General features: G+C 35.7%; 4 protein-coding genes across 11 annotated transcripts in view; 2 read left to right on the forward strand and 2 right to left on the reverse strand.

Moving 5' to 3' along the window:
• Positions 1 to 2,451: 2,451 nt before the first annotated feature.
• On the reverse strand, positions 2,452 to 5,441 carry LOC105835373 (F-box/WD repeat-containing protein 4). 2 transcript variants are annotated; one of them, XM_012678584.3, is made up of 7 exons: positions 5,058 to 5,441; positions 3,777 to 4,067; positions 3,531 to 3,678; positions 3,287 to 3,465; positions 3,051 to 3,179; positions 2,841 to 2,988; positions 2,452 to 2,757 (listed from the first exon to the last, which is right to left on the reverse strand). In XM_012678584.3, exons 1-7 carry the CDS (start codon positions 5,255 to 5,257, stop codon positions 2,566 to 2,568), a joined length of 1,287 nt encoding a protein of 428 aa, XP_012534038.1. In that variant the 5' UTR covers positions 5,258 to 5,441; the 3' UTR covers positions 2,452 to 2,565. The 2 variants fall into 2 exon arrangements, with proteins under 2 accessions (XP_012534038.1, XP_036139459.1); XM_036283566.1 differs by lacking the exon at positions 5,058 to 5,441 and adding an exon at positions 4,325 to 4,509.
• An 825-nt stretch (positions 5,442 to 6,266) lies between these two features.
• LOC105835371 (major facilitator superfamily domain-containing protein 6) lies at positions 6,267 to 10,498 on the reverse strand. Its single transcript, XM_028192013.2, has 11 exons — positions 10,414 to 10,498; positions 9,799 to 9,997; positions 9,097 to 9,253; positions 8,695 to 8,996; positions 8,212 to 8,551; positions 7,931 to 8,121; positions 7,699 to 7,835; positions 7,471 to 7,586; positions 7,152 to 7,397; positions 6,523 to 6,669; positions 6,267 to 6,439 (listed from the first exon to the last, which is right to left on the reverse strand). Exons 3-11 carry the CDS (start codon positions 9,152 to 9,154, stop codon positions 6,372 to 6,374), a joined length of 1,605 nt encoding a protein of 534 aa, XP_028047814.1. The 5' UTR covers positions 9,155 to 9,253; positions 9,799 to 9,997; positions 10,414 to 10,498; the 3' UTR covers positions 6,267 to 6,371.
• A 26-nt stretch (positions 10,499 to 10,524) lies between these two features.
• LOC118644670 lies at positions 10,525 to 12,161 on the forward strand. The gene is made up of 2 exons (XM_036283711.1): positions 10,525 to 10,635; positions 11,396 to 12,161. The coding sequence occupies exons 1-2, from the start codon at positions 10,548 to 10,550 to the stop codon at positions 11,614 to 11,616; spliced, it is 309 nt and encodes a 102-aa protein (XP_036139604.1). The 5' UTR covers positions 10,525 to 10,547; the 3' UTR covers positions 11,617 to 12,161.
• A 1,551-nt stretch (positions 12,162 to 13,712) lies between these two features.
• The window catches only part of LOC105831760 (exosome complex component CSL4), a 197,024-nt gene continuing 192,769 nt past the window's right edge, over positions 13,713 to 17,967 (forward strand). For 6 of the 7 annotated variants that reach the window (XM_036283682.1, XM_036283670.1, XM_036283674.1 and 3 more), the window contains exons 1-5: positions 13,713 to 13,730; positions 13,886 to 13,949; positions 14,134 to 14,197; positions 14,378 to 14,441; positions 14,626 to 14,689. The gene's annotated coding sequence lies outside the window, so the exon portion shown is untranslated. The remainder of the gene's footprint in view (positions 13,731 to 13,885; positions 13,950 to 14,133; positions 14,198 to 14,377; positions 14,442 to 14,625; positions 14,690 to 17,967) is intronic. The other variant, XM_036283694.1, reaches the window with a different exon arrangement.

A 17,967-nucleotide genomic window follows, 5' to 3' on the forward strand; every position in this document is an offset into this window, starting at 1 on the left:
ATTTTTGCGGTAATTATTCAGTTTAGGCACTGGTATTCAAATATCGATGTAGCTGTGCTTATTCGACGCGGTTTTGCATCAAACAAACGAATCTGGCAGAAAAAAGCGTCGCTTTGCCCCAGGAAGCGAGATATTAATCGTTAAAGTTGACGAATATTTATGAAACGTATATTTACGAAAGGTTATGAAACCTGTCATACCCACTGAAATAAATATAATCGGATTCGAACGAGTGCGGCGGTAGAATTCCTTTGTTAAAAACAGAGAAGAACCTGAGAGCGTTCGGCGTGTCGTTTTAAGGTGTTTTCATCCATCAGTACCTCTATGTGCACAAAATGTGCACATTGAACTATGTAGTCAAATATCTATAAATCCCGTAGGTAATGTGCATAACTTTTCTATGCTATATCCACGTTGATTTGATTCTGTTTTATGCTATACTCGTAAATTTTACAATTATATGTATTCATATTTTAAATCAGTTTTATGCAAATGTGCATAATCGTATTCTATAAATGTGTAATACCACATATACGTAATACTAATTCAAATAATTGATTTGATAAAAATTCACTCACCGATTGCTGTCGCTGCTTCTGCTGCTGCTGCTGCTACATTCCTTTTCCGGAATACCGAGTTGCTCCATGGATGCCGTTTTCTGCTGACATCATCCTGCTATTCTCGAACCGCACATTGATAACGATCGCCCGATACTTTATTCGGCACTCCGATATTACGGATAATATATCACACACACGCGTAAAACGTAAACCGCGCGCGAGAATTTCACTTGGCGCGACCGTTACATTTGAAAAAATACGTGAAAAGGACGGCTCGTCTGATTGGTGGTGAAAATCAACATATGGCACGAAAGTGGCGTGACGCCACGTAACTTCGTGGAAACGCAGGCCGAGGAAAACCGTTTGAATGAAAATTACGCGCCGAGATATAACGAACGGAGACAAATTCGTTACGAGAATTTCGTATGCTCGCACGACGACTAGCACTTCACTTAATTGGCACTCGCGATATTCACCGAACGTATCCTCTTCACACTTTGTTTGAATGCGCACGCGAACACTTCACTCGAAATCGAAGGCAAACGCACGATGCTGCGCTTTACATATGGCTCGCGTATCGTAACACAACACCGTACCTGCACAACATCGCACAATTCAATTCTGAACACGCGAGACACGCACGGAGTCGACAGAACGTCCGACCGGCGCTGGAGTGGCGTACGTGACTGCTGGCAGGCAGACTCGGCGGTACTCGGCGCTAGTCGGCGCCACTCGGCGTTGCTAGGCGGTTGACTCGCAGCGCCTGCGCCGAGTAGCGCCGAGTCACGTACGCCGCTGCCGCCGCCATGTTGCTTCGCGCTCCAGCGCCGGTCGGACGCATCGGACGTTCTGTTGACTCCGTGCGTGTTCGCGTATTCATTTGTGCGCAGGTACGGTGTTGAGTGGTTTTGAGAATGCCGTCGCGCTAACAGACGAGCCGTCCTTTTCACGTATTTTTTACAAATGTAACGGTCGCGCCAAGTGAAATTCTCGCTCGCGGTTTACGTTTTACTCGTGTGTGATATATTATCGGTAATATCGGGAGTGCCGAATAAAGTATCGGGCGATCGTTATTAATGTGCGGTTCGAGAATAGCAGGATGATATCAGCAGAAAGTGGCATTCATGGAGTGACTCGGTTTTCCGGAAAAGGAATGTAACAGTAGCAGCAGCATCAGCAGCAGGAACAGCGACAGCAAACGGTGAGTGAATTTTTATCAAGTTAATTATTTGAATTTATATCATATATAGGTATGTGGTATTGCACATTTGCATATAACAGATTTAAAATATTGTAAAATTTATCAAATAATCGTGGACATAGCATAGACGAGACCCAAAAAGTCATGCACACGTTACCTACGGGATTCATAGATATTCGACTACATAGTTCAATGTGCACATTTGGTGCACATAGAGGCGCTGATGAATGAAAACACCTTAAGACCATCACACAATGCCAGGCAACAGGCAATAGGAATAGGAAATAAAGAGAGAAAGAGAGATCCTTTCTCTCTTTCATTAATATTTCTGTTCCTATCGCCCGTTAGCATTGTGTTTAGGCCCTTAAAACGACGCGCCGAACGCTCTCAAGTTCCTCTCTGTTTTTAACAAAAGAATTCTACCGCCGCACTCGTTCGAATCCGGTTATATTTATTTCAGTGGGTATGACAGGTTTCATAACCTTTCATAAATGTACGTTTCATAAATATTCAACTTTAACGATTAATATCACGCTTCCCGGGGCAAAGCGACGCTTTTTTCTACCAGATGCGTTTGTTTGATATAAAACCGCGTCGAATAAGCATAACTACATCGATATTTAATACCAGTGCCTAAACTGAATAATTACCACAAAAATAAAACCAGGGGCACAGTAATCGGAGCTTTTATGCTATCAGGATTTGGTTTTATTCTTCATATTTTCTTTATTTCTCTCTCTCTCTCTCTCTCCCTTTCATCACAAATTGTAATTTAACTTCCAGCATGGAATATTTCATTCAAATCTATATACAGCTACTCAGCAATCCACGTGATGGAATATACATCGATTTGTAATCAAATTTTTGATATGCACCAACTGAGAAGTCCATTTCGATCATGTGTTTATCTGTAGCGCAATACAGACGTGTGCTATCAAATTGTACAGAATATATCGGACTGCGTTGAGATGATGGCTTCGTATTCACATAATATAACTAGAAATAGCAAAAAACTTTATCATATAAAACTTTAAATCTATAAAGCATATATATATCAGTTTAAAGTTTATGATAAAAACCTGAACGAAATCATTCTTTCTTTGATCCCACAAAACAGCTAAACAATTATACTGCGTTCCTGTTATCATGCTATACTGATGATCAGATGAGATACAATATAATGTTGCGTCGGTTGGATCTGCCCACGAACAAACGCATCTTCCAGTTCTAAAGTCATAATTAATAATGTAATATAAAGTTAAAAACTGATCAAATAATCGGGATGTTACCTTAAGTCCCATTTTCGGATGTATGTATCGTAGCCACAAGTGAGCAAAGTGTTGGGATCGTCCCATACCATATCTAATATTCCAGCGCCGTGTTTCCACTCGTGCTGCATTGTGTCGACTGATGTGTAACTGAAATCTCTCCATTAGCTTTATACAAATTATTCGATACGCATTAAAATCGTATCCAATTGTAGATCTTGGACCAATGGATTAATTAATTGCAATATTACACATACCATTCAATATCAATTATGTGTAGTGGTGGAATGTCAGTAATTCCAGATGAGCCGACGGCAAATTTTACTCCCATGGGATCAATTGAGAGCGATCGTACTTTATCCGTTAGACTTATACAAATCTCACTTTCATTGTAAATCTTTTTTTCAGGCATATCCATATTTGGATGTCTCTGTATCTTAAATGGTAATGTGTGTGTTTATCATATACTGCTTGCATCAAATAACATTCTTTGAACTTTACCTTTATTTCGCCACATTCCAAACCCGCAATAATGTTTTCTGATGTGGCATCTATGGCATTGACACAAGAATGATTGTTTAGGAGCTTCTTTATGATACGACATTTCCTTTTGCCGCCTTTCACCAAAAAGTAGTTTATAGTACCATTTCTGTGAACAATTTTTGCAAAGAAGTGTATGATGGAAATAAAAAGTGATGAAAATAGAAATATGATTAGCCAAATATATATATATATTTATATATATACGTATAGCCGCATATGACGAAGTTTTTCCAAAGAACGAATTTGCAGATGTCACCTCCTATATAACTTTCTGGGTTATAGCACCAGTCGAAGTTGTAATCTAGCATTACTCCGTCGTCGCGCTCAAAGCCAATAAGTTTATTACCTCCTCCCCACCAGACCACGTTATTTGTCAGTTTCAAGTATGGCATCAGCCTTTTTTTTTGTGTGATTATCGTTCGTCTCTTGTATATTCCATAATGCCAGTTGTAAGATACGAACCATGTTGCACGTGGATGCAATATCATGAAACACCTAAAAATAATATATATTTTTCAAATTTTAATTTATTCCTGCATATACTTTATTCTTTCATATAAATAAAAATACAAAAAATATATAAATTAAATATATCTAAATTTTTTATCAGAAGAGGACAGCAAATTTTTTTCTGTTTAAACTGAAAATATGAAGTATTTCATAATATACACATATATATACGCATTACGTATATACAGCAAATAAATAAGACTATTTCATTATCTTATCACAATACAATAAAGAAATGTTACCTTTACATAATTGAATTTGGTTTGTTTAAGTCTGGATTTAAACATGAAGCAAGGTCTACAATACATGGAGTAAGTATGGAGTAAGGCGTAAGAGTAGGAGTAACGATTTTGCTGTAAAATGCTAACAACAATCTTGTCTAGAACGATAAAGTAAGCATAAGAAATATGGCCAATTAGCAGTATCAAGAATAGGAAACAAACTGCTCTGATTGGCTGAGCGTAACAGTGTAAGAGTAGGAAATAAAATAAATTTATGCAAGGTCTACAATGTCAGCAGGAGTAATGGAGTAGGAGTAAAAAGTAAGAAATATGAAATGAGATTTGCCCTTCTTTTACTCCTGTTTTTTAACTGGTCAATTGTTACTCTTATGCAGGGTCTACAATGGCAGCAGGAGTAATGGAGTAAGGAGTAAGAGTAACAATTGACCAATTAAAAACCGGGAGTAAACGAAATGGGCAAATCTCATTTCATATTTCTTATTTCTTACTCCTACTCTATTACTCCTGCTGCCATTGTAGACCCCGCATTACTCTTGCTGCCATTGTAGACCCTGCATTACTCCTTATTCCATTACTCCTGCTGACATTGTAGACCTTGCACTAGAAGTGACGTTCTTACGCCTGCTTAAACCTACTCTTACGCCTTACTGCATGCTTACTCCACGTATTGTAGACCTCGCTTCAAATTCTAAAAATTTAAGTTCGAGTATAGGGTTAACACAATCCAACATACCTTTTACGAAATCTTTCTGACATTTGATTCGTGACGAGAAATTTCTTACTCTTCTTGGCCCAGGCAGTATCTGAGCGTATGATCTCGTAAAATCGCTTGCATACTTCGCTGAGTCGCAACAAATCGTATTCATTACAATAATCGAAGATTGTTAGCAACACGTCGTTCGGCAAAATATCCAGACGCCAAGTTTCTGTCATCTTTCCAGTTGTTTCCAGCTATCGAAATGTATTAAAGTGAGTGAGATCACAATCACAGAGTATAACTATAACTAGTAGCATCACTGCCGTCATTCTGTGTTGGTTCCTTTTGATGTCGGTGTCTGATCCGAATGTCCGAAATCACGTGTGATGTCGCCATGTTGTTGATAGTAGCAACGCGCTCATATTTAAATTATATAAGAAAGAAAGCCAATCATAGAAAAATATTTTCATATTATATAAATAACCGCTATTTAAATTTTCTTAAATAAGTATTGCAAATTTGTAAATTTAACATTAAAGTAATATATGTAATCACATAAAAATAAATAAAAACTTGAATTAGTAAGTAATGATATATTGCATCTGTATTGTATTGTATAATCTATATTATATAATAAATGATTAGTATTTATAATAAACAGATAAATTTCAATTTTTTATTTTATTTAAAAGTAAATTAATATAAATTTTAATTATTTACAATTGAATTGAATTATATATTATATGTCAAATTACATTATAAATTCTTGACCAATAATTCCAAATTAGTTTATCTTGTTTAAAAATCAATATAACTTCAAATTTTTTAATATATAAATATGTAAATATATAAATATGTAAATATACATATATATACAAAAATTAATAAATGAAAAATATAATATTGACTGCGTTTAGCAGAAAAAGCAGCTTTGCAACCATTTATTTGTAAAATTCTTTTATATGGTTGATTTATGCATTTAAATCCGTATTAAAGAATTTCACAACAGTTATAAAGCTGCTCTTTTTGCTAAACCATTTTTTTAAATTTGTATAAAACATAATAAGATAATAATAATTTACTGATAAATCTTTAGTTAATATTTGTTTCTTGAATAAAAAATTAAGTAAAATTACATAATAAAAAATTTTTGTTCTATTTTATTATTTATAACATAACTTTACTTTTTTAAAAATATATATTGTACTTATATTATTATTACATATTACATATCTTCAAAAGATATTGTGTGTGTGTGTGTGTGTCTGTATGTGTATAAAATTATATAATATATATAAAATAAAAATATTATTTTTGATTATTTAAAATAAAAAAAATATACAATGCGTATCATTCTGCTACATCACAGTGTCTTTGTGCATCGTCAGGTGTCTTCCATTCGACATTTTTTCGTGTATCTACAATATAAAAAGAAATTTTATTTCTTAACATAAAGTTCTGAAAAAGTTTGTCATATTCCGGCACAGTTACTCTCTCTTACCTGGTGTTTTATCCTTTAAGTACAAAATATGAAGAATAAAATACATAAGCGCAGAAAATGCTGCAAGTCCTGAGAATATTTTTAAAGTCGTTGCACCACCAACTTTCTTGTATAAAATACCTCCAATTAAACTACCGACTGCAAAACCTAATGATATTATGAATATTTCAGCAATAATAAACTTTGATTGATTAAATAGGTAATATATATTTATATTACCTATACATATGTACTTTTCTTGTAATATTATAAAATATACTCAGACAGTACAAAATATTTATAAGAAAGTTTTAAATAGTTTAAATATGTATACATAAATATTTTTTACATATTCTTATGTATGACAAATTATAAGTATCAAAAGATTATATATAAAATAAGTAATATACATACATATATTTATAAATATTTATATATAATGAGATAAATTTTTCAATACAATTTAAAAATATATTTTATATTTTATAGTAATAATTTTTGTAAAATTTTAAAATCTTTATAAAAATTTAAAAAAAATTACTACATACATCTTTTTTGTAGCAATAAATATTTATAATATTTATATTTTTATAAATATTTGTGATAAATGTTTTGTGTTGTCTGAGTAATCCTTGATAAGGAAGGCTTACCCAAGCCATCATCCATTCCTGCTACAATTCCTTGCACAGTAGCTGATGTACCAGGTGGTGATACTGCACTCGCGTAAGCCACTATTGTTGTGTAGCAAAGTGCATATGTTGGTCCCTGCATGAAGAATTCCACCAGAAGTACCCACCATGGTGTTGGAGCAAGAGATATTAATCCCAGTCGCAGTGCATAGCATACGAAGCAAAATGTGAAGGTATAACCGTATCCAAATTTCTTCAATATTTTGCCTTGAAGAAAAAAAGATTCAATATTAAATATGAAAATATATATGTCACAAACTATGATAGAAAAATAATTTACCAGATACAGAGAAGAATATTATTTCGCCACCGAAAGTTTCCGCAGCTACAATTAAACCTTCTATTAATTTAATTTTTCCCATATGACCAGTTGCCATAGCAAGATCTTCCAAATACCTAGTAGAATAAATTGCATTAAATATAATTCGACTTAACTAAATTTTGAAGTTCTACTGAATTTTATAATTACAATGAATAAAAATATATTGTAATGAAAATAAAGATTTACCAAAATAAAAAGTAAATTATAAAGCTATCAAAGATACCCGCAAGAGTAGCAAAACATAAAAATATAATGATAGGTTTTAATTTCAAAAGACTGCATGTGTCTTTCAATATGTTTGATGATCCTGACATAAGCGGCAACTGTAATGAAAATATGATATAAGATGCAAATTCTAAGAAAAAAAAATTATATACTACTGTTTCTTTTCATTTTTTTTTTCTTAATCTATAATCACATCCAACTTCCTGCAACAAATTAAATCGATAGAAGTAAATGCGAGCACAAGGAAAAACGCCGGTGTGTAAGTTTTGTAAATTTCCCCTTGGGACCATAAGTCTACTGTGCCCCCAGCTAACAATGCTGCTACGCCGAAACCGATTGTACCCCATACTCGTTGTCTACCGTACCCCATTTGTCCACCTTCACCTAAGAATGTAAGCAAAAACATTTTTGTCAAGGAAAATATTTCTCTTTCATTTCAAACTTTATCTTTGATTTTTAAATTTTTACACTTACCCAATACATCAAAGCAAATTGCGTCGCTTATGCAATTGGAAACATTGAAACCGATGTTACCAAGAGACATCAAGAGCACGAATCCCCAGAAGGTAATAGACGTATATAGACAATAATTATCTTCGAAATTATCACAAGTAACATTGCAATTAGTCTTCGTTATATTTGTTTGACACAATGACGTCTCATTGATGTTTAATAAGCATGTGGTATCCGGCGAAATAACAGCTTTCTTTTTAATTCCATCGAAAGATAATCTTGTAGAAAAATTCGCATCCTTGCATACCCAATGACATGTAGTGTCTTTTGTACCGTTACACGATGCCATTGCTAAGGCACGCTTAAAAAATAAATAACTTCAAAAATATATTGTTTGCTAAATGTATAAAAATCAATTTTCAAATTCTCATGAAAGTTAGTTTCCAAACTGTTAGAAATTTTATTATTTAAAAAATGCACAATTGTAAGTAAATAAAAAATTACATAGTCTACATCGCAGGGTGGTAAAGATGCACAGGTAACATTTTGAAATGGATGATCTGGAAGCAACGGGCCGGGCAAAGCCGGTAAAAAGTACATAAAAATATAGCAGCTACTTGTTACGGCAAGTAACGTCATAAATATTAATTTTCTCCAGGGACGAAAATAATCCACGACAAAGCCAAATGTTGGTTTCGCGATTAGAAACAAGATAGGCAAAATTGCGGTGATGCTACCCATAACTAATGGTGAAACACCGAGTTGCTTGCCGTAAACTGGTAGAAACGGCAAAATGGGACCCATAGCTGTAAAATAAAAATAATAATTGCTATTAGCTCATTAAAACAAATCTTTAAAGAAAGAGAGAAATTTAAAGTACTATATATTTTATAGATAATTACTTACCTGCCATAAAAAAGAAATAATGCGCCTTTACAGGCAGTTGCGTGTAATTAATGTTCATGATTTATATGTATGAGTATAGGCAGGTACTGATCCAGTAAATCCGATAATCTCCTTACTTTGGCATTTTCTCATGCTAAAATAGCGCCATTGCTGCAAACTAATAACATCAGACGTGATAATAAATCATGTCAACAATAATATCACGTGGTAATATATGTTACATAAAATATATTTTATACTATCAGATATATTACATGATCATGGTACATTAACGCAAATGTTACATTCAGTATTCTTATGAAAATTATTATCAACGCCATCCCTTACAGAACATCTTTCAGAAAGCTTTTTGAAAGATATCTGACAAAAGATATCTTTCAGAAAGCTTTTTGAAAATTGTGTGCTGTATGGGATGCGCTCATTCGAATTCTCTCGACTCGCGGTATATCGATAATCTCGAAGTAATATTTCTTACAAACTTCAAACGATTACAAACGATTGCAAACGATTCTAAAATGGCGCCGTGCGATAACGCGATCATCATCTACACGCTATGCTAAGAATGTAATATTTCAAACAAGTTCAAATAAGGAAGGATTCGCACAATTCTTGCACATTCGTCACGCATTTCGTGGGACTGTTACTTTATTATTCACTCGAGCCGAAGATAACCGTCGACGAACCAACTCACTGTGAACTCACCGTTTCGAGCCGCCTCGCACATTTGATGTCAAACTCGTACTCTGATCTTTCATCAGTAGAATGAGCCTCTTAATCGTTTGATAGGCCGCATGCTGTCAGCGATACGATTTCAATGTCAGAGCGACAGAACGCGCGCAGCAAATGTACATGTGCGAATATAGATGTGCCAGTTCAGATGTGTCTGTTGCACTTTCTGCACCTATGGCACGAGTTGCACGCTTAAGAACAAGCAGTGTATTTATGCCTCGGCGGAAGGGCCCTAGCAGGCCCCAGGGAAGAAGAATTAGAAGGTAGTGAGCGCAAACTAAAACTTGCGATACGAACTGACTGATGCTGACTCTTGTTAGCTGACATCAATATTACGTGACTGTTAAAAAATTGTTAGTAGATTTAGGAATCAGAAATAGTTCCTCGATCAGGCGTAGTTTTGACATCAAAATTAATAATTTATGTTAAAAATTTTCGAGTTTCTGTTAATTTTAATAGATTTTTTTCTACTACAATTTCAATTAATTTTCGAAAAATGTGATGGATTTTTAAAACCGAAAGTCATAAAAAATATATCAATCATTGTGTAAAACCTTGATCTTCATTGTTATGAAAAACGATACGCACATGAATCTAATAAATTCTTCAACGCACACTGCACTTTTGATGCCTAAAAAAGATTATCGCGAAAAAGATTGATAAGATTGCCAATATCTTGCGGCTCATTTACACTTGACTTTCACGATTACAAGATTAAAAATATGATTGTCACAAAAAGTCAAATTATAATAGAATCAATTCTGAATTGCTTAAAGATGCTTGCGATTGCGGGACATATCATGATATCAGGTATATATAACATCCTGTATATTTGCAGCTTTAGATAAGAAATATGATAACGATTCAATTAAGATTACTTAGAAATTTCAATTCTACTAGTTTAGCTAGTGCTATGTTCGTGATAAAATCAAAATAAATTCATGATTCTGTATTATAAAACGCAATAATGTTCAAATAATATTTGATATAAAATTAATGGACACGCACATTATTATAATATGCATGTCCATTAATTTATATATATATATATATAAAGTATTTATAAAAATTTATTTAAATATTAGATGTGTTAAATATAATTTTTGTTATTAATTTATTCAATTTATTTTTTGATTTTCTTAAATACTCGCATATTTTTTATTACTTTCATCATAACATTAAACCAAAAAAACTTTACTTTTGTTAAATTATACAAAGTAAGAACAAAATAGAACAAATTAAAGTGTATAAATCAATTATACATTAATAATATTAATCTTTATTAAGAACAAAATATCACTATTTATAATACATTATATGTATTCTGAAGTAATAGTTTAACTTTAATATGAAATTTTGATATGGAATATGGTAGGATCTTCGAAACCTACAAACAGTTTCTCAAAAAATAAAGATTAAATTATAATAAAAATAAATTAGTTTTTATATTTTATATTAATTTTTATAAGTTTCATTCTGATTATGCTAAACGGCTGTGTCAATCAATGCCATCAGCGCCATCAGCGCACATTAGCAGGGTGATCGTTAATCGCTTTGTGCACGCCATCAGGTGACCAATCGTTGATACTAATAGCGAAAGCGCCACCGTACCGCTATCTTCGCAGGGCGCCGCTCGAATTACCGACGTGTGACGTCACGATCGACCATTCTTCTCCTTGCCGCGCTTTTGTTCCGGTCGAGTCGGATGCAGGGGCTGTAATCTCCCATGCTTTTTTCGTGAACAGCGGTTGTAGCGCCGCCGCTGCAAGCGAACCAGCCGAACCGAACTAAAATGCAATATGGCCGCTCTTTCCCCTTTCACCTCACTCCCCTTCCCTTCCATTGACCCACACGTACACACATGCACACATGTACACGTCCAAATTAATAATATTTAATAAAATTTTTGAACTTATTTATTTCACATGTTTTATTACATATTTAGTACAAACATAAAATGTTATAATTTGCATATAAAACATTACATAGAAAAATATTTGGAGAAAAGTATTCACTAGCGTAAAAACTTAAGTCGCGTGTCCATTCAATGCATATAAAAATATTCGCTGTAAAAATATTTGTATACAATTCAACGTATACGTGCGCGTTAATGTATTACTTTTTATTCAGTTTTACTTAACTAAAATTAAACATATCCAATTAAAATGCTTCAGAATTTATAGCAACAATGTATGATTTATAGATTTTTCTCATAGAATTCGTACATAATACTTATTATAAATAAGTTGCCAAATAACTTAAATCATTGTCACAACAGTAATATATTCAATATATCTTATTCAAATGCGTTATATCTCGTATTTCAACTAATTGTAGGCTCTTTCTTACATCCACGTGGAATCAGCTGCTTCTTTGCAACTTGCAACAGGCTAAGTAATGTGATCATAGATTTCTTTTTCTTGGTTGTAATTGTAGCTCCCTCATTTAACTCTTCCGACAGGCTGCGTTCAGAAACGTCACCCGAGTGCTCTTGGGTATCATTCTATCATAGAATGATATCCGAGAGCACTCAGGTGATGTTTCCAAATGCAGCCACAGCATCTTTATTCTATAACTTTTCTGGTGTCGAAGGCTGGTGTAGAGTCGAAAGCTGGAACAGCTATTGGTGTCTAAAAAAAAAAAACAGTCTCTTTATACACCACAAATTAAATAACTAAGAATAACTCTCCTTTCGATGTTACATTTATGAGCTTCGGTATTTAACGCCTTTTTTTCATCAAGAAGAAATAAGCTACTCACATTTGACTAAAATGAATTCCTTTTTATGAAATATAAATGTTTACGATGGGTATAGCTGTGTAAGAAACTCAATATATCTTATGTTCACATACCCAGATAACGAGAATGATGCTCGGTTGACGCTCGCTTGCTCGTAAGCTTTGCTTCACTTCACTTTGCTCCACTTTACTCGTTGAACGGAACTCATTACTACGGCCATGTTGATTTTAGACGGCCATATTGCATTTTAGTTCGGTTCGGCGGGTTCGCTTACAGCGGTGGCGCAACAAACGCTGGTCACGAAAAATACATAAGAGATTACAGCCCCTGGTCGGATGTTTCGTGTTCTTCGCGTGCTTCTTCGAGTGCGAATTTTTCGACCGTGCTCACGCATCAGGACTTTGTCAGCATGCTCGCATATTTGCGAGAAATTCGACACGAAGCGATCGTTCGCGCAGTGCCAGTATCTTGTACTTGTGTACTACTCGAGTCAAGTTATTGCACGCACAAATCTCGCCCGAAGAGGATACGTATATTATCGCGATCGTCGAAACGCTCTCGTAATCGCGTCGTGCGTTCACGTTGAGTACGAAGGGTCGTCCCTAGGTCATCTCGACGTTGAATCTACGTGTGGATTCACTCGTTCAAACGACTCTCGTCTCTCGTAATGCAACACGTCGGGATCGTTCTCCTTCCACCGCCATATTTGTTCTCTCGCTTCTTCTGTTTGCTCCGTTTCCGTTAGCGCTCTTGGGTGCATCGTAACTTCTGCGTTTTTTAAACGTGTAAACGCAAAAGTGACGAGTATAAATAACGGATCGTGCTAACATGTGATGGATATCGTAATCGCGTTCGTAAAATGCTCGTAGATGATTATGCTTCTTCGTGTATCACGTTGGTACCTGTTGCGTCGCGACAAGCTGAATTTAGCCGAGCGTTTTGTTGCGTCTTACTCGCCATTCGTGAGTGAGATGTTATCCGCGCAATCCCGCTGGGAGTGTCGAATAAAGTATCGGGCGATCGTCATTAATGTGCGATACGAGGAAAGCAGCAAAATGAGATATTAGCAGATTGCATTGGCGAGAAAACGAAACAATTCATCTTCTCTCAAAGAGCAAGTTATACGTTATTTCATGAATTGACATTTCTCTTTGCATGTTTTCCTAGTAAGCAAGAAATTAATATAACGATAAATATATATTATAACGGCAACCTCTCCTTTTTTCTTGTAACTTTTATATTTTGTTTATTTTGGTCTCTAAATAACATTCTGAGATGAAAAATCGTTGCTAATATTTTGTTTTTCCTTTCTTACTTGCAGAATCTATAACAATTATCCAAAAACGCATTGATCCTGGGGAAGGATATTGTGTAACGTCCGATTGGTGAGTGAAATTAAATTTTTATTACTATTTTCTATTTTAACTATTTTCTTTAGTACTGTGAATACATCATTGAATACAAATTGATGCACGTTTGCTTCTTGTGTTCTACTGATTTTAGTTTCTAAATAAGATTCTGAGAAGGAAAATTGTCGCTTATATTTTGTTTTTCCCTTCTTATTTGCAGAATCCATAGCAATTATCCCAAGATGCATTGACCCTGGGGAAGGATATCGTGTGACGTCCTATTGGTGAGTAAAATTAAATTTTTATTACTATTTTCTATTTTAACTATTTTCTTCAGTACTGTGAATACATTATTGAATTCGAATTGACGCACATTTACTTCTTGTACTCTACTGATTTTGGTCTCTAAGTAAGATTCTGAGAAGGAAAATTGTCGCTTATATTTTGTTTTTCCTTTCTTGCAGAATCCATAGCAATTATACCAAGATGCATTGACCCTGGGGAAGGATATCGTGTGACGTCCTATTGGTGAGTAAAATTAAATTTTTATGACTATTTTTTATTTTAACTATTTTCTTCAGTACTGTGAATACATCATTGAATACAAATTGATGCACGTTTGCTTCTTGTGCTCTACTGATTTTGGTCTCTAAATAAGATTTTGAGAAGGAAAATTATTGCTTATATTTTGTTTTTTCCTTTTTACTTGCAGAATCCATAGCAATTATCCCAAGACGCATTGACTCTGGGGAAGGATATTATGTGACATCTGATTGGTGAGTAAAATTAAATTTTTATTATTATTTTCTATTTTAACTATTTTCTTCAGTACTGTGAATACATCATTGAATTCGAATTGACGCACGTTTGCTTCTTGTGCTCTGCCGATTATTCGACTATATCATATGTTCTCGAATATCTCATCTGATACAGTGTCTCGATACAGTTTCCTAGTTTTGCTACTGAAGCTGTACACGTATTTTGTTTCGAAGAAAATGAAGGTGGTACATGATAATTGTATATTTACGCCAAAGATGTCAGTACGATTTATTATTTTAAGATAAAGTTTTCTAACAAGTAAAAAACATCAGGTTTATACGCTAGTGGGAGAGGGGGGACTAACTTTATAGGGATGATCTTCTGCTTGTTCTCTCGTTCGATAATTACTGAAACTTCGAAAGAATTTACACAATGAATGTTTCTATAGAAAAAAACCAATAATGCTTTTTATTAATGTATTTTATGTCTTACGTCAAACATAGTAAAATATTTTTAGTGTGCATATATATAAATATGATTAAAAAAAATATAAAAATATACATACACTGAAAAAAATTAATATATTTAATAAGATATATTATTGCGGGTTGCCAATTACATATATACTCAATACAATAATGTATGCTATTGCAGTATCAACATTGTACTTGCATTAATAGCAAATATTATTGTATTGAGTATTTTATGTAGTTGGAAGCCCGCAATCACATATGTTATTGACTATATTACATTTTTCTGTGTATATATAAATTATAAAATATATTTTATTGAATATATAATATAAACATAAAGATTCTTTTTAAAGTTTATATTAAATACATAATTACATAATAACAATAAAATACAATATAATGTAATATATTTTATAATACGTTACGTTAAGTTTCATTGTACGTTACTATATATTGCTACATGTTATTTGTCGTGATTAGATTCTGTATTTCCTATAAAATTTTAACGCGAGAAAAGTTAAAAAGACGTTTACTGAGGTATAAATCTTAACGAGCAGATGCTTCAAGAATTTTTCACCTCATTAATCTCTCAGTCATTCCAAGCTTTATATTCGTAACGGCGGAGAAGTGTATCACGGAGGGACATAAAGGGACTCGTGCGCGTTTGGGAAAACCGGGGGGGGGGGGGGCGTAGGGAAGGGAGGCGGAGATCGTCCACTTACCGGGGTCTATCAAAACGCGGTTGGCAGTACACGTTGCATCCTCCAACATCGGACCCCCCGGCGTCACCGACAATGCGTCGTTCAATGGCACCTAATTCGCAACAATGGCCCCAGCAGCCATATATTAATGGTCCGTGGCCCGTATGTACACGACGGCGAGCATTATATCGCCCTCGAGGATCCCCGCGCTGGTATTAGAGTCGCGAATCCCCCGTATGCAACCCTGTAGGTAACGTTTCGATTTCAGCGTGCGCGCGAGCTTTCACACACGATACCCTACATACATTCTCTCTCTCTCTCTTCTCTCTCTCTCTCTCTCTCTCTCTCTCTCTCTCTCTCTCTCTCTCTCTCTCTCTCTCTCTCTCTCTCTCTCTCTCTCTGTGTGTATGTGTGTGTGTTTGTGATATGCGCGTGTGAGTCGGAAGCGCAGCATCCCGGACGCGCGCACCTCTCCGCAGATGCGACTCAATTTTGTGGATGACAAATCGCGCCCGTAACGCTGTCGGGCGACGATTAAAGGGCGCGGCCCCCGGAATTTAATGGCGCGTCCTGATTTCGATTAGGGTGAGAATAGACCGGTTTATGAATAATAATAACAACGTGTGCGCCACGCGGGAAAGAGGCGCGGATGCCCGCTGCGGGCAGCAGCACCGTCATGGGCATTCTATTAACCTATTCTCGTTTGACCGATTAATTTGTCAGGTCCTAATGCGGTGATGATACGCCGCGATAATACGACATTAAATCGCGACCCCGTTCAATTTGTTGATAGGAGGAGAAAGTTATCGTCTCGATGATATACACGCGCCTCTCGACTAACAAACTCCTCGAATACACACAAACAAAAATTCTTTTTTTTTTAAAGGTTTTCACATAAAAAAAATATCCTGCAATCGAATTCTTTACGAATTCACTCCAGAATTGCCCGTTGGAGTGATACACACATAAATTACGAAACTTAGGCGAAACGCACGAGCGCTGTTGCTCGAGGTATCCGTAGGAGTTTCCGTAATTAACGAGCGGCGATTAAACGCGTCTAATTCTAGGTTGCAGGGCGGATCTCGCTATTTTTTCGCCTTCGCGGTTCGTACTAATCGATACGTCGTTACGATATATTAAAATACATTTTTTGGTTGTGCGACAGATTGCTCGCGGAGGAGAAGCGCGGGAGGGATGTTGCGCTCGGGCAAGCCAAGCGTTCAATAATTATCGATCTAATTATTAGCGTTCTGAATTATGGCGGCCGACGCGGGGGCTATCATTACCGCGGGGCCGCGATAACGAGTTTCCCCGCGCGCGCAATTATGTAAAGTATTCCCGTTTTATTTATAATACGGGAATGAATTACACGCCGGATCTATTTGAAGTGGCGCGACCACTTTGCCCGCGTCGTCGCCCCGCCGATTCGTCATGAAACGGCTATTAGCTCCTTACACGCGATTTGTAGAAAGAGAACCGAGCCGATATGCTTCCTACTTCCTAGCAAAGGCCTAGTCGTTTTCCTTGCACCATCTTAAACTGGACTGGACACTCTTATTTCGCGATTACGTTTAATCATATGGTTTCCCGCTGGCATTAGTATACTTTGTGAAGTAGCGGCTCGTGCAGTATCCATCAAGGAAACTGGTCGAGCGAGCGGGACGGTTAGAGTTAATTTGTATCAATCATTTCGCATTCCCGATTCCTATTCCGCTGGAATTTGCGACGCAAAACGTTGAGACTTTCTCCGGACTTACTTTGTCAAACGATACGAACTACCATTAGCAATTTTTCGTCGTTCCAAGGCGTGAGCAAATTGACAAATCGCCGGCTCGCATAACTGTCCTCCTGATTGTAATGGCGAGTGCATGCCAACGGAGTGTTTGCCTTCAATTTCGGTGACGTTATCGGCGCTATCGGCCGATTTATAGCCCGGCGAGGAAAACGTAATGTCCTAGGAAAGAGCACGCCCATTCAGCGTCACGCATGAATCTGCCGCCGGGCGGATGAAGTTGCGAGGGGAAAGGGTGATCTTATCTGCTTCCCTATTAAGAAACATCGCGACTTTACGATCCACACACACACACACACACACACGCACGCACACCTTCTCTCTTTCTC

This window comes from Monomorium pharaonis, chromosome 1 (genome assembly GCF_013373865.1).
Source record: "Monomorium pharaonis isolate MP-MQ-018 chromosome 1, ASM1337386v2, whole genome shotgun sequence".
Classification (NCBI taxonomy): domain Eukaryota; kingdom Metazoa; phylum Arthropoda; class Insecta; order Hymenoptera; family Formicidae; genus Monomorium; species Monomorium pharaonis.